Consider the following 22757-nt stretch of genomic DNA (forward strand, 5'->3'; position numbering starts at 1 on the left):
TTGAGATCACTTTCCAGTTGTTTCTGGGTGTTTCTGGTATTCATCAACCTCCTCTTTTTGCTGTCCTGTAAGTAGCTTTTTTCTTATGCTCTCGTTTGCTGTATTGTATTCTGTACCTCTTTTGTGCTGTTTTTAAAACATTTTAACAGGATTTCATTAGCATCTGCCTTTCCTAAAGAACTTTAGTAATAAGCTATGCTTGTTTCTTTACTGCCTTGAACAGACTATGCAAACAGAGAAGTTCCTCTTTATTTAAATGTTCATAGCCTTGCCAGTGTTCTCTTGCTGCTGGGTTTTGCACACTGTGGGGATCATCTTTGTCTTGTTTAGGTTCCCCTTTGAAATGCTAGAGCTAGCTTGTTGTTTGGTATAATAAATGTGTTAGATTAAAAGCCAAAAAACATCCATATTATATGTTAAAATTATGTTCTTTGGCTGTGACTACCAGTGTTTTAGGGAGTTCCCTGCTGAGAAGTACAGAAATGAGTACAGTTTCTCTGTGGGTGCATCTTTTCCTCCTTCAGAGGGGAACAGGGATTCATTGGGTGAAACCATTTATTTGGCCCTTAAAATGCAGACTGTCACATCAGCCCTGCAGAGTCATCTGTATCAGAGCCAGGTTTCTGGAGCTGTTTGTGACCATGAGGAGTCTGAGATGGAGTATTGGACACAAACAGCCCTGAACTGAGCAAGAATAGCTGGTTTTGCTTGTCCTTGGCCTTCACACAGTCGTCACAAATGTGAGGGACTGCAGTTGAGAGAGAAGTGCTGAAACTTCTCAGGCAGGAAAAAATCTTGCTTTTACTTTTTTCCCTCTGTCAGCATACATGAGCAAGGATTTTGTGGAGGGGGTATCTGCAGGGATTTATTTTCTGACAGTGCTCTCTTAAACCTCCATTTCATTGAACAAAGCTGTAGTGGTTTGGTTGATGTTGTAAGGAACAGAATGTGATCCATGGTTTTAAAAAGAGACTAGCATACAGGGGCTTTTCAGTGGAAGGTTGTGTCTGTTCATCTGCAGTCAAGACAATGCAGAACTATTTCTGCATTTTTTAAAAGAAAAACACAAGTTAGAAATAAACCTTTCAGCTGCTCATCTTAAAGTGAAACATAACGATGCAGCAGAGAAGAGCAGAGAAAAATGTTACCATGCCTGTAATCTTTGGTAGCTCTTCAAGAACAAGAGGTCATCTGCAGAAAGAGTCCCTTGAAATCTCCCTGTCTGCAGTTTTCCATCCGATTCATGCAAGGCTCTAGAGAGGAGATGTAGGCTCTACTCATCTCCAGTGCTGAGTGAAGTTTAGAAAAAGAGAATCCACCATCTCTAAGGGTATGCACTCAATGGGGGACCATGACAAGCATCTTCATATTTTTGACCTTTTTAATATATAGGTCTTATTGCAGTAATAAATCCCTGTGGTGGTGGATGAGGGATCCTAGGATGAGGGAAGAGATGAGAATCTTGACTCCATGTTTCAGAAGGCTGATTTATTACTTTATGATATATATATATTATATTGAAACTATACTAAAATAACAGAAGAAAGGGTTTCATCAGAAGGCTTGAAAGGAAAGGGAAGGAATTGTGACTGACCAGACAGTCTGAGTCAGCTGGACTGTGATTGGCCATTAATTAGAAACAGCCACATGAGACCAATCAAAGATGCACCTGTTGCATTCCACAGCAGCAAAATATTGTTTTTCTTTTCCTCTTAGGCTTCTCAGCTTCTCAGGAGAAAAACCCTGGCAAAGGATTTTTCATTAAACTATCATGGCTACAAATCCCAGTATATGAACCAAGGAGTAAATATTTTGGGTACTACAACATCAGCATAATCCCTCAATGATCTACACTTGTCAGTATCACTTCCAGGCTTTCTTTTGAAATGTTAAACCCATACTTCCACAAAAAAAAAAAAAAAAACAAGAAACCCTCGTATGGAATTTCCAATAAGGAATGCACTTAGGTCTGTGTGTTTCTGGGAAAGACATATCTTTGCAGAGTATGTCCTCTAAAATGGTCTTGGTGTTGGTTTCAATCTATCTAGAAACAGATGTATCAGCTTGCAGAAAGATTCGCTCAGTGATAATGCCTATCTGTTTTTTGCCTTTTCTCTCTTTCTGTGCTTAATAAGATAAAATAGGGAAAAAAAAGACTTCTGAGGAATTTTATGGAAAATAAAAAAATCAAAGAAGACAATAATTTACACTGTTGAGTGTCAGACTGTAATATGATTATGCTGACAAAACTAGAAAAGGAAATGTTCAGAGCTCATAGGCATTTTAGGAGAGGTCATTAGCTTAGCAGATAGGAAAAAATTGTTTCTAAGCATTCTGCAGTTCCTGAATTCACAAATTACACAGGTAGGTACATGCTCTGACCAAATGTTGTGGAGGCTGCAAAACCTTAGGAGTTTGCCAGGGAGTTGTTGTTTCCAGTTAAACATAAAATCTGAAGGCTTCAGAATGTTAGTGCTGAGCAGTAATCTTTATACAAGGGGAAATGGGTGCTTTTGGGCTCCTCATCCCCCTGCAGCAGTGTCTTCAACAAGGGATTGAAATGGTAGGTGTGAGTAACTCCAAATGGCACGTGTGACCCCCCCTCTGCAGGTTGTGTTGCTCATTCTTCTCTTTCTGTGGGGAGATTCACCAATGGTGCTGCCTGGGGAAGAGCCTTTGCAGGGATGGTGGAGACTTCTACTGTGGTCCTTCTGTGGGGCAGGGTGGGAGAGGCTGGGTGAGGAGGGGGACACTGGCACTTGCCATGCACGGAGAGAGCATGTGTGTGAGCATGTGGATTTGCTGCTGTAGCACAGAGAAAGAGGAGAGAAGGCATTTGCTGCCATGGCAGGGTAGGAAGAGGGGAGGCAGGGCTGGTGCTCTCTCTTCCAGGGTAAGAGAAGGAGTTGAGGTGAAAGATGTCCCACTGCCTGCATGACCTCTCTGACTGTTTGACTGGGGTTTGACTGGTTTTGTCTCAGTGCTGGATGAGAGCACAAAGGAACAAACCTTCTCTGATAAAGCCAAGGTCTGGGATTTCCTTGCCTTCTAACCTTCTAGGAAATGTGCTGTATTACTGAGGCTGTGTATGGGCTCTTTCCAGAGCAAGAAAACCCAGTGAAGTTATGTTTGTGGGCTTACAGGGATGAAAGCACAAAGTGAAAATTTTCAGCAGGGTCAAAGAATCTGGTGATTAAAGTAGTGGCCATATCCATGAAGCTCACTGTCCTCTCACCCTGTGCCAGTCCCTGAATACTGGCAAGTAACTCTTCAGGAGCAGTCAGAGGTCTGTGTCTTTCCTGGACCTGGTGAAAAAGTTTTATTAAAATTGATTCAGGAATTACATGGTACCATCCCTACACAGTGGAAATGCAGATTAACCTCTTCCTCTGAGCTTTCAAGATGAAAATTCTATCCAGTTCTGCTCCAAAGGGAAACAATGTTTGCTTAAACAGACCTTGCTTGTTACTTGTGATTCTCTTGTGAAAGAATGGCATTGCTCTAACATGTCAAAATCACCCACCTCTCACTCAGAATATAGCCGACTGAATGTTAATTTAAAACTAAAAAGATGAGGAGAAAGCAAGCTGATTGTTAAACTTTTAAATCCAAAGGATTCAGTATGTGGAACTTCCACTCAATGTTGTTTGTATGACAAATAGGAACAAAACTTGATTGCTTGTTTATATTTTGGTTTTCATTCCTTCACTTTCCTTAAGCCCATGAGAACCGATGGGTCAATGGCCCATGCAGATTAACAAAGTTTAAAAAATGTTCTGTGGATCATGGTATCCAAGCTAAAATAGCTTAAGGGTCCAGCCATACTTAGAATCATTCACATAGAGTGGTTTGGGTTTGCAGGGATCTTTAGGGGTCATTTAGTCCAACCCCCCTGCCAATGGCAGGGACACCAGCAACAAGATCAGGTTGTTCAGAGCCCCATCCAACCTGAGCTTGAAAGTTTTGAGTGATGGGGCATCCACCATCTCTCTGGGAAACCTGTGCCAGTGTTTTACCACCTCCTGTAAAAAAACTCTTCTTATGTCTAATTGTCTAATCTAAATAAATTTCCTTCAGTTTAAAACCATTATCTCTTGTCCTGTCACAACAGGTCCTGCTAGAATTTTTTATTCTAGGTCCCCTCTCAGTAGAGAAAGTCTGAATATTTCATTCAAATAATTTATAAAAAGCACACTTTAACCTTCTACTGTCATCTTTTAAATCATCCTATATGTACTGGTGATTTTCGCAGCCTCCTTATCAATTGAGATATAAATATACCTTTTTTTGGTCCCTATTTAAAGCACTTAATCCAGGTGTTTCAATAGCTGGGCATGTTTACTGAAGGATCATTTATCAAAATGGAAAGGGTTCTTTGAAAGCCATCTGCCTTAATTAGACATAATTTTAATTGAATTAATTTAAAATACATTAATTCAGCTGTGTGGAAATGACCTGCCTGCCAGTCTCAGACATGCCCTGGAAAGGTCTTTCTGTGGTTCTTGTTCTTGAAAAACAGATAGGCTATAATAATTGGAGGTAGAGATTTGCTTTTATGGCTTAGATTTTTTGAGAGACAATAATTTTTCTCAATTGCCAAGTAAGCTTGCTGAGGCCATAAAATAATTTCCTTAGCATTTTAGTAGAGTTTTGATTGAAATATGTCTTCTTTTTATGAAAAAGGGTCTATAACCGTGAAGCCCTAAGATAGGAAGGCTGGTTTAGTGTCCCAGGCTAAGGTCATTAGAGCGTAATAGAGATGATTCATATGTTCATAAAATAGAAGTATATAGAAAGGCTAAAGAAATTAAACCAAATTAATCCCATGTGTATTTTACTGACTTGTTTAGGGTTGTAGCTACTATGAATTTTACCTATTAGACCTATTCTCCCAAGAAAAAAGGACACTCTGAAATGGCATGAAAGTCAGGGAGGTTTATAAATTGCTGTGATCGATGATATCCTTTCAGCAGAGATGCAGAGGAAACAGAATCATCTAAAAGTAGGAAGGGGGAAGCAAGTATAGCACTGCAGATAAACCCTTCACCTTAAGTGTAAAATAATCCAAAATAAGTTTTAAGGGGAAAATTCTTAATGTGCTTTATGGATAATCATATAGCCTATTTCTTTCCTTCATTACTCCTCAAGAGACTTTGGAATTGTGGATTTTTGATTTATTTTTCATTGGTGATACTCAGTGGATCAGTACTTAGCTGGCTTATTTCCAGAAAATTTAAGAATAAGATGCTCTCAAATACTTATGCCCCTGTATTCCTTATTCTGTGGAAAAAGCTTTTCCCCCAGTCTCAGAACCTTCTGGCAGAGGATTAAATCTGAGGGTTTTGTTATTCTGATCCTTTGAGCCTGTGGGTGTAAATACCCTGTGGTCTCTGCCCATGGTGCGGTCACAAATTTTCTGGTGCACAGGTAACCAGAGACAGCATCATCAGGTGTCCTTTCCCCTGGAGATAACTCTAATCACCAAATCTGAGTGGGACAAATCTGACTCAGTGATCTGCTCTTGAATGTCAAAGTGCTTGTTCCTAGTACTGTGTCCTGGCTATATTATCAAATTTCAGTGGAAGCAACACAAGCCTTGCAATTAGGTGAAATATGTGGGGAACTGCAGGGTCAAATTGTAAACCTGTGCTATCAGGATATGTCTCAGTGAATTGTAATTGATTGAATTTATTTTTTTACTTGCAATTTAAAGTCTATTGTAAATATAATTGAGAAAGTCTTGTGAATCAAGGTCATTATCTAACTTAAATTATAAGCCTAAAAGAAGACAGATTTCTTAAATCTCAGTCTATTTTCTTGGTGAGTCACCATGAGAGGGGGCAAATTTTCCTAGCTGTAATTTCATCAAAATCAGTAAATAGGACCACTGCGAAGATTGAACAGGTAAACTATGACCTCAGTGAAATTGTATTAGAGCAAGCATGATGTATGCTGGAGCATGAAATTAAAATGAAGGATTATTCATTGAATATTGAAGAAATACTTTTTCTGAAGCAAAAAAAATATGGTAAAGTATAATATAGTATAAATGGAACATACCAAGCAAGGAACTGAGGGTCCTCATTTAAAATGCAATTGTTGAAGACAGTGCAGCAAAGTCATATAACTTCTCAAAATGTATCCATATGTCCTATTGATTTTTCATCTTTGTGAGTGTTAAAGCCACTGACATGTCAAGGAGAGCAGTAGGAAACTTAAGTAACTCATTAAAGGTTATTTCAGGGCACCAGGTTGACTTGCAGTTGGAGGTTAGCTCCATTTTCCTTGTATTAGACTTCACTTGCCAAATGGCTGTTTCCTGCCTGGGCTCACTTTAGCAGTCGCCAGATTAAATCTGAAAAACACAGTGTTCTCTTCTCTGTTGGTTCATCTTCCCCTGAGGACAAATTGAACCAGAATGATTTTGCAGAATTTTGCAGCACCTGTGGTGGTCTAAGACAAAATTCTTAGGGAAGGAAATTATCTTTTATTAGTTAGAAAAATGTAATTGGAAAAACCTTTGGGTAGACCAGTAGAGATAGCTTTATAGAATTATCCTGCAATAGTTCACTTATATAAGCAAAATCAAAGACCTTTTACTGTCCTTGAACTGAGTTAATAAAATAATATTTTATTAACTATTTAAACATTTACTGAATTGAGCAAATATTATTTTCTTTCCACCATCCTATTCAGTGAAGAATGCCAAATGAGGTATTTTGGTATTTTGGATTGGATTTCCAGGAGCATTCTTGGATTAGCCAGAAGAATAGTTCAGGAAGCCCAGATCATTTGAGGAGTATGAGACACAATTGAAGTGAGAAATAGATGAATAATTGTAGGGGAAAGAGTTATGCAGAGCTTCATGGCAAAAGCGAAGAGCACTGAGACTCCAAGAACCGTGTTTGAGAGAAGTGTTGGGGTGATGTTTGCAAGATACCCGAGTGGCTCTCAGACTGATACTTGCTGAAAAGAGTGGTAGAGATCTTCCCATCATCAACAATAAGCACTGCTGAAATAGCTGAAGTTGTCAACTGCTTTGCCTGTCAGGCATAATAATAAAAAACTTGGAGCGTTAGATTTACAGACTTGCTTATGACAAAGACAAGCAGGCTTTCTTGCAGCTTTCCATGGTAAAGAAAATGAAATTAGCCTTTATTAGTATGTTAGTACTTTTACTACTCAATAAAGAATAGATTTAAGCTTACTTTGTTTTAAATGCTGTTTCCAGTCCTCTATGAGTAAGTAGCAATTTAATACTAAGTTTCACTTCATTTTTGTTGGTTTAGTTTGTGTTGGGATTTTTGCTGTGGTGGTTTTTTTTGTTGTTGTTGGTTTTTTTTGTTTGGTTTTTGATTTTTTTTATTAGAACAGACAGTTATGAGTAATTCTTGTTCTGGAAATTGTGACTCTGCCTTGTGTGCGCTTGCACTATGAAACCAGAATGCAGAAATTAAAAACTTAAATAGGAAGATTTTACTCAGGGAAAAGAATGGTGCATGAATTTGGTTGGGCTTTAGCTTTTCCAAAGTGTTCATCAGACATAAACTATATCATGATAAGACAGAGAGGATCCTCTCCTATGCTCAGGTGAAGAAATGCTAGGGGGTGTGACTGCAAAACTGGCTAAACCCAAGTATTTCCACATCAGTCAAGTGAAACTGAGATAAGCAGGGAAGAAGTCCGTGAAGAAGATGGGATGGTCTCCTGGTCTGATCCAGGCTAAAAAAAGTACAGCTTGTATGTGAGAAGAAGGAATAATCATACAAATTGAATAAAATTAATCTGGCTTTATATATAATTATAGAATGTTACCTGGCTCTGACAAAATAAAATATCAGCTTTTATTTGCGTAGCTAAATCAATAAAGTACTTCTAAGAGCTTGTCCTTGGTTTTAAGTGGAAATGGTCTCAGTCTCATGCTTTGAAGGCTTAGGAGCTTAGCAAGGTGCCTGCATTTCCTATTCACACTGCAATTCCTGCTTGCTTCCAGTCTGTTACCGCCCAACTGCTGAATGGAAAGAAGCACAAGCTTCTGTCCCTCACCATTTCATAATGGAAAAGTAATCCTTTCACCAAACACACTTCTACCTCCAAGGGACACTCTGGAGATCTTAATATGAAATAGAGAGACTTTTCTCCCTGGAAGGGTGCTGCCTGCAGAGCAAAGAAAATGCACGTTTGTGCAGAAGCTCTTATTGGAGCTGCTTTTTCTTTTGAGGGAGACAATATCAGCCTGTAAATGTTGTTAAAAATACTTCATATTTGGTGGCCAAGGTGTTGTAGCATATGTCAAATTAACGCAATCATTTATCCCCCTCAAAAAACCCTGAGAAGAAAGATTCTTGGTGTAGTAAACATTTTTTTAAGTTAAAAAACCAGATAAACCTGTTATACTGTCATCTAGCTTGTTTGCTACTAAGTGTAGGGTCTCCATTGTGCCCATATCTCTGCTCATCCTGCACCAGAGCTGGTCTCCTGCCGTGTTCCTCAGAACTAAACAAGCCTCTTCCTCCCATCTTGCTTGCCTTCCAAAGAAACTCCTCACTACTAATTTCGTTCCTCTTCCTCAGTGAAGTTCCAGAGCTCTCCTTTCTTTCCATGTCCCTTTAGCTTCCTGTGTAATTTCTTTTTCTCACACAGACCCTCAGGTGATCTCTACGCAGAAGCACAGTTAAAGCTCCCCATGGTTTTTACTTCTCTGTCAGTCTTGTGCTCCCAGCTTTCAACCCTTTGTGCCCATGTGTTGCTACCAGGAAATTTTTCTTGCTCCACAACTCCTCTTCTGTAAGCACTTCCACAAGGATTTCCCTTCCTGAGAACATGCTGTACCTACTGGTACACTTGGATTCACTCTGAGCCAGATGGAAACATCCCTCATTTATGTCAGTAAGATCTCAAGGAGACTTGGGCCTTCCCCAGTGAGAGACTTTGGGTACACAGCCATGTTGGTTATGTGCATGGGATTGTTCCATTCCCATATATCTGCTAAATTCTAAATTCATCTTCTCACAAAAGCATTTTACATTTCACTGGGCTGATTCCTTTACTGGAGTGCATTGTGTAAGTGTACTCCAGTATGCCTCAAGCTCTTTGCTTACTTCAGTTTTCCCAGTGGTTTTGTCAGAATAGTTTTCTTCCACAGAGCTCGCAAGTAAAGAACCAAATCCCTCGCTGCTTCTAACGAAGAATACCAGATTGACATACATGTAGAAGACTTGTCTGTGTTACAGAAGTGTTTGTGGGATGCGGGGGCAGCAGATATCAAAGCAGAGGGAAAAACTTATTTGATGCTTCCCTAAGGAATTCCCAGTCAAATGGCTGAGGAGAAAGGAGATTGGAGAGGTTGGGGGATACTCATTTCTTTGTGTGCCTTTGAAAGTGCAAAAGATCGTAAATAAAATTGAATTGCAGTGTTGTAGTTGCAGGGACTCTGCATGGCAGGATTAGCTGTAAAAATTATTTCTAATTCTGAAATTACTCCTCATATATGTTCCTGAAAGTGGGCAAAATTCTCTTGAATTTCAGGCCTGATGCAAATTCTAAGAAAGGATTTAGCAGGTTGGAATTGTGTGGCTGAACTCAGAAACTGGTGTGTGCATTTGCAACAGGAAATGAAAACTCTGTGGGGATGAATGGACAAAATATAAGAGGAAGAATTAGGTTGGTCAGTTGATTTGTTACCACTGAGCTTCATTTCTTATTCCATAGTAGGGGATGTGTTTGATTTCTTTCCAGCATGGCCGATGAGTTAGGACTGAACTGTGTTTCCCATGAAGTTGACTAACATTTATGTCTGTCATTGCTCTTGGTCATTCACAGGCATTTGGAAAGTGACATGCTTGGTTGCCTGGTATCGACTGCCTTCAGCTAATGTCACTTCATTTATTACTCACTGCAGATAACTTCTGATTCAGTTGTCAGTATCATGACCCCTTCTCCTCTCTCCCTGATTTTCTTTCACAAAGAGAAAATTGTGCCATTATTTAGAAGTACTATTAGTTCTGTAGTGTGTTCTCCTGTGCATCAGAACACTGTGCATACTCAGGGGTCAAATGCAGCTCACAGTCAAGCTTTCTCCTCTGTACATGTTTGTAGAGGGTGAACTGCACCATTGGTGTCGGCACATTCTTCAGAAGCTTAAAGGCAGCAGGATCAATCTTCTGTTGCTTTTTTTCCCTACTTGTTTGTCCCATGAGTATAATATTGGCTTTATGGAAGTGATCAGAAAATTCAACTGAATGTTTCAAAGTTCCATTCTGAGGAAAAAAGTCCTACAGCTTTGGCTAAGTTTTTAGGATTCTGTGCCCTAAAGTTATGGACTTCTGAACAAAAGGATCAAGGTCTTGGGTATTCATTTGGTACTTCTGAGAGCAGGAAATGGAGGAATGGTGCAATCATGATATCCCAGTCTGACCATTTTGGTATTAAGAAGATCATGTATGGAAGCCGTTTGTGCACACTATTGATAAGGATGTTGCTTCTGGTGCAAGAGTGTAGAGCAGGTCATGTACCCAGAGCAGAAGTAAATCATAAGACCTTTGTGTAAAATGTCTGTACAGCTGTGTACACTGCAAAGAACCAAGAGGGAAAACCTGTTATACAATGTACCAAACTTTCAAATATCATCCCAAAAATACCACGTCCTATATGGGCTGTAACAGACAGACTGAAACATATGTAGAAGGACATGCTTCTTCACTGTAGATTTACTGAGATGGGATATAAGCAGTTTCCCTGCATAGGAAAACAAAAAAAATTTTCTGAGAACTTTTTTCTTAGAAAGGCAAACTCTGTTTGTACAGGAAACCCAAATCATCTTTTTACATGAAATAATAAAAAGTACTCTTGTTTCTAGTTTAGTGAGACATTAAAAAACCTGAAAAGTAACAAAAGACTTCTTTTTCCTTAGTGGATCACTTCTAATGTTCATATAGTTAGCTATATTGCTTCTTTATATCCAGAAATGTGTGATTTCTTGTCCTAAGCCCTAAATAAAATCGAGTCCCCTGTCTTTGGATATATATATGGTAAAGATGTATTGGTAAAGAACACTTGCTTATCTTTCTGTGTGCTTCCCAGCAGTAGGGTTGCCAGTGTGTAACAAATGTTCCTGATGTGAAAAATCACATAAGAGAAATTTTTCTCACAAAATTTATGTGAATGCCAAGGTTACTCTTAGTCATCATTGTAATCTCTAGGCTGTCTTCCTTAAAAGCATGTATGTTCCTAGGTGTTTTTTTTTTCCTTTTCTGTGGTCCAGAAACGCCTCAGGATAAAGCATAATGATTACATGAGCATGTATAATGAGAATGTTCCTATTTTGAGACCTTTGGTAAGAGGAGACAAAGACATGAGGATGCAGCTGCAGCAGAAGTGGATGTGAAAGCGTGGCAACTGCAAGCAAGAAGATGTGGTTTTCATCTCAGTTGCACAGTGGGAAGCACTTCATTCGATATGTTTTCTGTTGTCCTTACTTAGAAAGTTTTGAACCTACAGGCTTTAGGGGTAAAGGTACACAGAGAAGACCCATTACAAGTAAATAAAGACAAACTAAACACCACTTGAAGGACTAAAGTTTTTTCTGAATAAATTGAGATGCTGAAATGCATCTCACTGTGAGAGACCCACAAGACACAGAATCAGTCACTCTGGTTCTGAAAGTACTACTTGGCTATTGAATTTTTCATCTGTTTTGTGAGAGGATTTCATGCTTTCCAGTTTTTTTCTGCTAAAGGGCATTCACAACAAACAGTGTTCAGGAAACATAGCTTTCTCTGATAGCACAGGCAGAGACTATTCATAAGTTTTTGACAAAAGTGCCTGAATAGCAAGGAGTAATGTGTTTGGTCTTTCAGGCTCCTGCATGGAGTGGAGTTGCTGCAGTGCCAATGCTGGGAACCTTTTGATATTTATTGAGGAATAGTTTGTCCCTCCAAGCAGAACAAATCTGGTGTTTTGTGTGTGTTAGACAGTAGAAAGATCAGAAGCAAAATTAGGTTTCACAAACACTTAAGGTGGTGATTTATCTGTTTTCTAACAGATAAGAGTGAGGAACACTGACATTAAATGTGGACTGTGGCACCTGCCACAACTGAGCACCTTGAAGCATTATTTCCCTTGATTCTCAACACAAATTGTTTCAGGAGAATTATTTGTTCTTTTCCTGTCATTTATTTAAAAAAATTCTCACCAGATTCTGAATCATTTCCCCCCAAAGGGATGGCTATGCTGTCAGCAAAAGAAGACTCAAAGATTACAAACTAGCTGTCTTTTAGAGAAAATGCCACTTGTAGTTTACTTGTCGTTGTTTTGTCTGGGGACATTTACCTGAATATCTGATACATCATTAATTGAGTTTTGCTTTTGGCTGTAGTCAGTTTTCACAAGCAGAGCATTTCCTTCCCCCATGCACGCCTGAGTCATCTGTTGTGCATTGTGGGTGATCCTGCAGGCATTTCAGAGGCACATATGAGAGGATTAATACTCCCAAAACCTCCTTAACAATGTCTTGGCCCAACAATGGCCTGCAAAGTTAGTCCTGGTGACGGAGTGCTATCTGGGATGCCAGCCATAGCCTTCAGTCTCCAAACTGGTAGATGAGCCCTTCTGGGACATGCACCTGCCTTCCTACTATTGACCCTCTGCAGACAGCTTCCATCCCTGCCCAGTTGCCTTATACTTATGGCAAAAAGGGAACTGGGGTAGTACAGAACTTTGTGATTTGGAAATCCGGCACTGTTCTTTTGGAACTGTGCTCCATTAGTCTGGTGAGCAGTCACACAGGAGAAAAATCACAACAGTAATTTGGAAACTCAAAGAAGCAACTACACACAGGCATTGGCAACATGGCAACATTATCTTTGTCTTGGATAAAGCTGGAGCAAAATGGGTTTAGTGAAGCGGAAGAAGATGTTGGCAGCAGGAGGAGGAGGAGTGGATTTGAGAAAAATAGATGCTGTGCACACTGTAATTATTGTTTACTCCGTGAAGAGGCATGAATAATGCTGTACTTAACAGATGCAAGGAGATGCCAGAAAGGTAGATATTTTTCAATGAATGTGTTAGAAAATGTAAAGGTAGAAACATATGAAGAGCAGAGAAATTCTGTATCCTTATTTGGATGTAGGCCTTAGAAAATACTGATAAAAGAGAGCCTCAGAAATGAAATTGCAGAAATCCCTTAGAACATTAATGAACAAAATGGCATTTCTCTCAAGTATAGCTGCAGACTACTTTGAATAATGTCTGTCATATGTTGGGAGTTGAGCTTAAGTTTTTGGTTATATGGACCTATAAATGGACTTACATTTTGCAATGTCAATTCTAAGCCTCTTGGGATAGTCCCTCATCTTTCAAATATACTTCGAGAACATGCTGTGCTAGTGCAGTGTAGATAGAAAAAAACAAAGGTAAAAACCCTTAATGGTAAATATTATGTATATAAAGGATGTATTTTTAGATAACTAAATTTTAATTATGGCCACCAGATGGATGGATAATGATCATTATCAGCTGATTTTCTGTCTGACAGATGTTCTAGATTTGTCTAGATTTGCATACTTTTTTAATCAAGTGCATAAATCAAAATTCACTTATGCAGAGGCACGTCAGACTGTGTCCTTCATCATTTTCCTGGGTTGTCTAGTATTATGCAGTGAAGGGAGATTACATCAGAGGGGAAGGAGTTGTGCTGGAGAGGAAAGGGACAGCTTTGAAACAAGTGCAGAAGTGCAAACTGTACTGCAGAAGAGAGTAGCTTCATATGGCATGAGCTGTAGACCAGATTTTCTCCATTTAAAAAGTAATAATTTAGGGGCCAAAACATCCATGCAAGAGTAAAAAGTGGGGAGATGAAAAGTCCCAAGGCAGGCTTGAGAAAGTGTGTTTTAATGTTAATGTCATCCTGTAGGTCTTACTGAACAGCAGCCTACTCACAACAGTACTTTTGGCTCCACCATATTAATGAAATTAAATTCATTATGAAATTAAATGGGCAGGAAATGCAAGCATGCTGGTATTTTGGCATTGAGAGTTATTTTGACAATTTTACTAAACAAAAGGAAACCCCAAACATTTTCTGTTCTGAAGTGTAATTTACAATCTCTTTACTTTCTGTGGTGAGCATATGAGGAAAAGGATTTAGGACACCTAGAGTTTAATAAATATGAACACCCCCAAAAGCCATGAGGCTGTGTATATAATAATGGATTCGTTCTCCTTCTTTTCATATTTTGTGGCCAGTGCTGATCTCACACTCTGATAGTATAATGCTAAATCTAACTGAGAATGTCGAGGCATGTTTGACTATTGGACTGGATCATCTCAAAGGTCTCTTCCAACCTTGATGACTGCATGATTTTTACTTGTTTTCTGAAAAATGTTATTCTTGAATGCCCATGTATAGTTTCTACATTTTGCCACTGATGGAAAAGTTTCATTTGGATTTGACCTGTTTTCCTGCAGAGCAGGAACCTTCTGCTAAATTTCCAGGTGAGACCTTTCCCTTACTGCACTTAGTTCAGGCAAGCAGTTTATTTACATGTTCAGGTCACCTCTCAGACTTAGCGGTCCTACTTGTGCCTTTGTTTCTTGTCAAGAAGGATTCATTTCTTCTATTAAAAGGTACTTAGAGATACAAAGAAAATTAAGAACATTTCTTCTTGGTTTTGGATTGATGAAAGACACTTTGGTGGAGAAAAGAAAATATTTGTGTTAGAAATGACAGGTTAGTATCAGTAATCTCAGTTCTGCCTTTCCTTCCTGCACATCAGAGCAAGTAATGTTTGATATCTATTTGTATAATTTTTTCTATCCATGAAATGAAAGCAATAATATTTTCCAAGCATGGCAGAATTTTAAAAGGGGACTGTAATGCTCTGCATCTTATATGATCAACACTAACATGATTGATGCTTTCCATATCCAGTTCTTAGTCTAAATACAGCCAGTTGTCAACCAAAAGCTGACAGCCTTTAGTCAGATTGGTCTCCAGTACCATCTGTATCCCTTCCTACACAAAATGTTGACCATATTTATACAGAGACAACATTCCTGCTCCCACATGGCAAGCAAAACTCCATTCATATGGAGCAAGTAACTATTGTTTTGAATTGAGTAATGGATACCTAATTATTATAAATTGGTCTGTTAATTATCACATTATTGTATAAATTGATTGTATTATAGCCTTTTGGGACTGCTAAGGGCAGTTTTCACACTCTGTGTGCCACTTGCAGCCAAGTATCCTTCTGGTCTAGGTGTTCCCACTTCATCTGTTGATAATGACCATGCAAACGCCTCTGAGCCTGATCGAAAGCCCATTGTGGTGCTCAGTTTTCCCATTCTGCTCAATGGGCTTTGAGACAGGGATCGCAGGAGCAGAATACAGTTGGTTCCATTATTTCCAGGATTCAGTTATTTATTAGATAGAAGTCACATGCTCAAGTGAAAGTTAAACCAAGCTAACAAGCAGCAGAGGAAAACAAGTGGTTCGATATGTGAAGGTTAAAGAAATTCTACAAAGAGTTTCATTTTGTGCTTTGAGGGGTCATTTTATGTAGTTTGCTTCTTTGTGAAATGAGATTGTTCTAACAAGATTCTACATAAGAATCTGAACAAGATTCATAATACGGAAAACATGCTTTACTTCACACAGACTGTATGACAACAGACTTTTAGTTTCTTCCAAGTGGTTGTATGGCAAAATGCTTTAAAAAAGGGAATAGTTCGTAGTAAAAGGACGTAGAGATGGCTGGCAGAAAGGGCTGTTGCTGACCCTGTTCACAGGTTTCTTGTCGGTGCAGAGTTGTTCATTGTGCTAGTCTGATGTGCAAATGGCACGGGTAAGGACGTGCACAGACACTCTTCTATCCTCTTCAGGGGAAAAAATAAAGCTTAAACACTCAGTATTGAAATGTATCGTTTTTAATAACAAAAGAACCATTGGGCAAAGCCTCTGGCTATTGGACCATTGAGCAGGTGATTAGCATCCATCAGGCTACAGCTGTTTTCTCCTTCTGTCTGTTCCATATGCAGATGTTGCTATGAGGAAAGGAGTCAGCAATGACTGATGTAGAGCCTGTGGTCACAGATTTTGCCTCATCAGGACGGTCAGGCCGCCGAAACGCCTTACCAGATATCCTGGGCTCTCCTGCTGGTGCTGGGACTTCGGACCTGCCACACAAACTGGCCGAGCTCTCTGTTTCAGAAGGTAATGGCTGGGCATTCAGAACAGGACATTTACATGAAGTCATCCTTTGTTTTTGTTTTTTTTAAGACTTCCACCACCATGAAGTTTTGATACCTATACTTCTATTCCTCTCATCATTTAAAATTAAATTCAACCTTCCAAAGCAGTTATCACTTGTGCCTCCAGATGAGACAAGTTAATATTAACCCATATCCATCCACAGATCCAGTCTTAGCAGCTTAGGGAAACAGCTCAATGCTGGGAACTGGATTCCAGTTCCCTTAAGGGTGAGAAAACACAGTTGTGTGTCCGGGCAACTTGGAAAACACAACACTCCAGCTATAAATTCCAGTGTCCTACTGCACTGAGATAACTTTGCATAAGACAGCAGAGCTGTGCTGTTGGTACAATGACAGCTCTCAGAATACACAGGCACATACATTAAGAGTAGTCTTTACAGTATTTTACTCCTACTTAGTAGGCTTTCAACTTTGTTATCTGAGACCAGTGCCCTGTTTTGCCATGTCCTCTAATTTGATAGGTGCTGTGTTGATATAGCACAGGTCTAATCAACACCAGCTTTGTGAGTTTTTTTACTTTCAGAGTGACTTCAGACAAATTTTCAGAAAAAAATCTGATTTTTAATGCCTAAAAAACAAAAAATATGAACTGGCCCTGAGCATAGTCTGCCCCTACTTTTTTTAATCTCAATCAGATTTTTTTTCAGAAAACCTTTTCTTCTCATGCTCATCACTGTTGCTGTTGTGGTGTCACCACAACAGATGGTCCCACATCCAGGAGCAGTGATGGTGTGAGTGCAGCAAAGGGGAAAGCAAGCCTGGGCTAAGGTGTGAACGGTCCATGAATCTGAACTGAAGTAGATCATTAAAGGGATTCCTAGTCTCCAGGGTTGTATATCCTCCTTTTACACTGCCCAGAGAAATTACAGGATGCTAGGTGAACAGCCTCCTAAAGCACAGTAAAGGGCAGGGAGAAGGATTTATTTGATCTCAAATTGTTATTTTGGTGATTTAATTTATAGTCATGTGTTTGGGGTTCTGTAATCTAAACCCCACATGGGCCTATCTACTGCTGAGCACAGAGAAAGAACATTTCTTGGAGGAGTGAGAAGGGTGGAATGACCATACCCTGACTTGAACCAGAAGAAGTGAGGAAAATAAGAATCTAAATGGATTCTGGAAGAAGGTACTATTTTGTATTGAGGAGACATTTTTTCCTATGAACATGAAAATCATGTCCCTACAAAACAAACACAAGGAAAGAGTGCAAGTCTTTCAATAAGAAAACTTATTGCATGGCATAAGATAAGTGTCTAGCCCTCCAGATGACACAGTATTCCTCCTCTCCTGGTCTCCATCCAATTCATTAAGAAGAAGAAATGAAATGTAGCTATGTTAGTTTTAGCAAAATGTACTGATGCTTTCTTAGAAATACAGGACCAGCACTGCCAGGCTTTGAAGAACAATTAAGAACCTGGAATTGTCCTTGGCTTTTGTCATTGATGTATAGCTGTGCCAGAGAACGTTGGAATGCAGCACATTCTGTTATCAGCAGTTTACAGTAGTGATAATAAGTGAGTACAAAATGCAGTTAGGTGCACTCTGACAGCTTGGGTGCTTTCTGGGGATGGGAAATCCACAACTATCAGATGGGAATTTCAGCTTCATTGTGTTGTAAGTTAAAGTTTTGATCAAGCAGCAAGCAAAGGAGAATTCATCAAAATGGAGAGACAGTTTTGAAGTTCAAATGTGGTGGCAGGGAAACAGTTTGTGAAACATTTGGGACTCTAACAGGCATTTCTTTTGCCTGTTTCTGACTAACAATAAGTAGTTTAAAAAGGAAAGTCATTTGTAGCTCTGAACAAAGATTTTAGATAAATGAGAGAAGTGGAGAAGATGGAACATGTGGCTATATAAAGTATGCCCTATTTTGTTGCTACTCTCAAATTCAGACTTAGTGAAGATTGTGGGAAATGGTGAGGAGGACTCTCTCCATCTTGTTTCAAATTTAGCTACTGTTCATTGGATCATACATTTCCTCTTTCTAAAACACTGTCAGCTACTGTGAAAAGTCAGGAACAGGAAGGATGTGCTAATACTTGCTGGTTTAGAAGAGAAAAGAGACTTTGCTCTATTTGGTTTTGAATACACAAGGACCATACCTGTATGATGTAAATATTCATGTGCTCTGTAAGCCACATGGAGTTGACGTTCTTGTGAGATGAACAGAAGCTATCCTGGCACCAGCTATTTATCTTGGAGCCTAACTCTGAAATGCAGACCCTCTGTATCATATCTGATCCTCCTCTGGTGGTGTGTAAGTTTTGGAGTGCTGAGGCTTTCTACAGGTGGTCTGGAACCACGTTGAATAGTTGCTAGGTGTCACTGGTGATCCAAAGGTTGAAGAGGAGGCTGCAAGAAGTTTGAGAGCAAGAAGCTATACTGGTCTTCCACATTTAGTAACCTGTATTATGGCACCATTCTACCAATAACACTCAGCAGCTTAACTAGCATCTATTGCACTCCTAAGTGCCACCAAGTATGAGATTAGATTTCCTCTAACAAACTGTTTTCCTCTGCCCTGTCTGAAAGACTCCACTGATACTAGATGACCAGCTTGCACAGAAAAAAGCCAATAGAGGATATTGCTCTGTCTCCCTTTCCACAACAGTGGTGTGCTACATAAGGCTGGAGGGTGTCAAGTAACTCAGCTCTTTATTGCTATAGAACTCCAAAGCCTCTGAATCTCTGAGCAGACTTAAAACATCAAGTAGTTTCTGTCAAGGGCTTTAGCTGTTGAATTGTGTACAGCATTATATATTTGCTGTGATATGTAGAGACCAAGATATATAACTTTTTTGGGTATTTTTGATATTTTATAGCAAGTGAGAAAATGTATCCCTTAGATTATGACTGTGGAGGAGATGGAGGAGGAAAAAGTGGAGGACTGTAAGGCCAGATGTGCTGAGCAGGCCTCTCCTTGTCCCCAAAAGCTATGGACTGCCATAGGTTTGGGTATGCTATTGCCACTGGTGCTACCATGTGGGGCTTGAAGGTAATGTGAAAATTATTATTATGGTTTGCAAGGAAACCAAGGCAAGAGGAGTTTCTGCTCAGTGAGTAAACTTGATCAAAAGAAACAGCATGGAACAGTACATATGATGACCAGAAATACTGGGGAGCTTTTATTTATACCAGTCATGCAAGCATTCTACTCCAATCTGTGGAAAAGTGAACTTCCAACTCAGAGTAACAAAAAATCTTGTGAAGATAGGGTAAATTCACATGGGTATTTCTTGTCAAAGAAGGTCAGACAGAACACTGGCATGTCCATAAACTGAAATGTTATCTACCTGAGACCACACAGTGCTCAAAGGAATGTGACATTTTAATTTGATTTTGGAAATTACCCAAAAAAATAACAATAATGCAAAGTCATTTGCAATCTATTTTTTTACAGACAAATGCAGATTGATCAGCCTGTACAAGAAGTGGGAAAATCAGCATCAACAGATGCCTCTCAATCTCTTGAGTTAATCTCTCTTTCTAAAGCACCCATGACTGTGGTAGTAAAGAACCAGTCCAAACAGAGATAATCAGTGAATCCAAATAAAAACACATTAAAAAAGTTGTGAGAATGTGTGTGGTATAAATGTTTAACTCTGTCTCTGTTTAGATGCAGGAGCAGAGGGTGGAGAAGAGTCATCATCCAAAGCCTTGCTGGAAAGTCAAGAGGCGGAAGGAAAACGCAATGATTCCTAACACCTAAGGACTCCTGGGTTAATGAATCCCATCAACAGACTTCCCAGTTTCCCTGTGTCACCCCTTCTGAAGTGTGGTAGCAACTTTAGCAGCACAGACATGACTTGGCAACACACTTGTACCTAGATGATTATGTGGATGGCATACAGTTCTTTCCACTGTCATCCTTATAAAGCAATGTTCTACATATCCAAATAGGAAGACAATTAAAGAATGTATCTCTTGTTTTCAGTTTTCTCTCTAGTTTTGGTTATAGTATTCATCCTAACTAATCTTCTTTGACAGTTCCAATTAATATACCTACCAGGAACTAGTCATTGTTTCAAAATAAAAATTCTGTTTCTTAATTTCCCAAACCAGCTTCTTTCTCTCTGGCACAGAGATGTGTTCACTCCCCACAAAGTGATATTAAGTATATATTAGATTACAGACATTATCTGTAATTTATCTCCTGAGATTTTTGTTCTCATTAGACATATGTAGATGGGTGTGAGAAAAAAAATTAATTACATAAAATAAAATTTTCTCCTACTCCTGTCGCCAGAAGGTTTTATAAACTACATAAACATCAGTGTTTGTTTTCAGACTCCCCTTACCTCTGTTTGATTATGGCAGATCATCTCAGTTCTCCCACTCTTAGCAGTCTCGCCTCTTCGGCCATTTGTTTTCATGCTGAATATTGTAGCTTTCATGTGTACCTAAAGTAAAGTAGGTATGTTTGTATATGATGAAAATTGTTTAATCTCACTGTGGCAATTAAATACCTATAATCTTTTCTGTCTTCAGTTGATTTCTTAATGTTTCTCCTGTAGGATAACATTTAAAACCTAATAATGCATATTTCTTTTATTTCATCTGTGTTTTGCTTTCTTGTCTGCTGACAGTGAAAAATGTTTCAATCATTGTGATTTTTACAAAGATTTTAGGCAAAGTTTTTTCTCTACTGAAAGGACTTGTTTTGGCAGTCATGCTCTTGAAAATACTTAGCATTCATTTCCTTGTTGTAGAAGACTTAAGATTCAGATACAAACATGAACCTCCATGATTCCTTGAGCAGCAGCCGCTTATGTACATCATGAAAACGGCAGAAGCATCTCTGATGGTTACATCTCACATGTGACTGGTATTCCATCTATTTAACATTTGTGTAATCTAAACCTGGCAGAGAGCTTGTAAGGCACAACTTTCATTCCTACTGTGCCTTTACTCATACCCTGGCTTTTGGGGACCATTCAGTAAAGGATCCAGTTTAATTCAACCGAACTGACAATTAGTTCCCTCCTCTTAAACCTGTTTTCACGTAATAAGTGCAACATCCCAATTTTTTTCTCCATTTTTGAAAGGTAAAATAACCTATTCCACTGTATCAAAGCAGGTGGCTTAAGAAAGTCTGAGTGAACTAGCTGACATTAGAGGACCAGAGCTGAAAACCGCAGTGGAGAGGGACTAGGAGATAACTGTATTTGTGGTACACACTTTTCTTCTGGGTTGTAGTCCCATTCTCCTGTACCAGCCTCCTTTACAGCATCACAGTACATGAAAATGGTAAATTAGAGGAAGCTGTGGTGATCCCATCAAAATCAAGATTATGAGTATTACTGAAACATAAGTCCTTATATGCTTTGCTCTTTGGGTCACAACCTATATCAAATTCTGCACTTCTTTCACACTTGCAGCACTGAATATATTTAGTTTCTTCTCTGATACAATACAGACATTGAAATTTGGGTTACAGGAATAGATACTTTAGGTACTTTGTTAATCTAAGCTAGTTTGAAATTTGCTGCTATAAAAATACCAATTATGAACCAGCTGAACTTAGCAAATTATTCATGTGCTAAATTCTATGTAAAAAATCCCCAATCTATAACTACATACATAAAAGGCATTAACTGCTCACAAATGTATGTTGTCATCTTATTGCAGGGGTTCCATACTGCTGTCTTCTTATCACAAAAGTTTCATATCTTCTTGGTATTTCTCATGGGCACCTCCTCAGAGCACTAACTCTTTTTTTCTTCACAAAGCAGCCAAGGGACTCCAGTTCCCTTCTGAAGGGGCCAACCCACTCTTTTATAGCGCTCTTCTTCTCATTGGTTACAGCTGTGGCCTGTTAAAGTAAGGCCTGCTCCTAATTTTTGATAAGTGGCCCAGCTGCAACTCCTTAGGGGTAAGATTACTTTCTACACTATCTTTATATTCTTATATTCTATCCCCCTACAAATGTATAATTTATAACTAGTCAAGAATGCTTGACACCCTGGGGAATTTATTGTAAGCACTCAGTTGTTTACTTTGTACTTGAGCTAAATGAACCTGCCTTTGAAAATATGTTGCATATAAAAAAGAATTTTAACAGCAAATTTGAAAAAATGCAGTAGTAAAAACTAAAATTTAAAATGGAATTTAATTAAAAGCAGAATGAATTTAAAATTTTTAAAAGATCTGTAATATGTTATATGTGTATTATCTAACTGCAAATTAACCAAGTTACAGAAATGCAGAAATGCTTCTTTGCCATGTGCATGTACGGTTTGTGTCTAAACAAGTGTTAGTCTAGACTGCATGAGAGATCTCTTTTCTAGTCAGTTGTTGCAATAAGAATATTAAGTAATGCCTGAATTTTACTAAATTTCTCTAGTTATGAGTGAAATGCATACTTCTGACCAGTATAAACTGACTCACAAACTGACTGATGTGGAAGACATAGTACTGTATGAACTTTGGAGCACAGTTTATTAGTTGTGCATGATTCTTGCCTCAGGCAGAAGGGAGCTCACTCC

The 22757-nt window shown here is 38.9% G+C and overlaps 1 protein-coding gene and 1 long non-coding RNA gene across 2 annotated transcripts; one reads left to right on the top strand and one right to left on the bottom strand.

Moving 5' to 3' along the window:
• Positions 1-16065: 16065 nt before the first annotated feature.
• On the top strand, positions 16066-20754 carry PKIB (cAMP-dependent protein kinase inhibitor beta). The gene is made up of 2 exons (XM_064707977.1): positions 16066-16213; positions 19889-20754. Exons 1-2 carry the CDS (start codon positions 16066-16068, stop codon positions 19972-19974), a joined length of 234 nt encoding a protein of 77 aa, XP_064564047.1. The 3' UTR covers positions 19975-20754.
• On the bottom strand, positions 16091-22035 carry LOC135445485 (uncharacterized). Its single transcript, XR_010439541.1, has 4 exons — positions 21853-22035; positions 20571-20672; positions 18375-18624; positions 16091-16220 (listed from the first exon to the last, which is right to left on the bottom strand). It is a non-coding gene; the product is annotated as an uncharacterized LOC135445485 (long non-coding RNA).
• Between the last annotated feature and the right edge of the window lie 722 nt (positions 22036-22757).

The sequence above is a fragment of the Zonotrichia leucophrys genome, chromosome 3 (assembly GCF_028769735.1).
Source record: "Zonotrichia leucophrys gambelii isolate GWCS_2022_RI chromosome 3, RI_Zleu_2.0, whole genome shotgun sequence".
NCBI lineage: Eukaryota > Metazoa > Chordata > Aves > Passeriformes > Passerellidae > Zonotrichia > Zonotrichia leucophrys.

Coding starts and splice junctions, on each gene's coding strand:
- PKIB (XM_064707977.1), top strand. CDS start 16,066: ATGACTGATGTAGAGCCTGTGGTCACAGATTTTGCCTCATCAGGACGG. Junction 16,214..19,888: donor CGAGCTCTCTGTTTCAGAAG/GTAATGGCTGGG, acceptor GTCTCTGTTTAG/ATGCAGGAGCAGAGGGTGGA.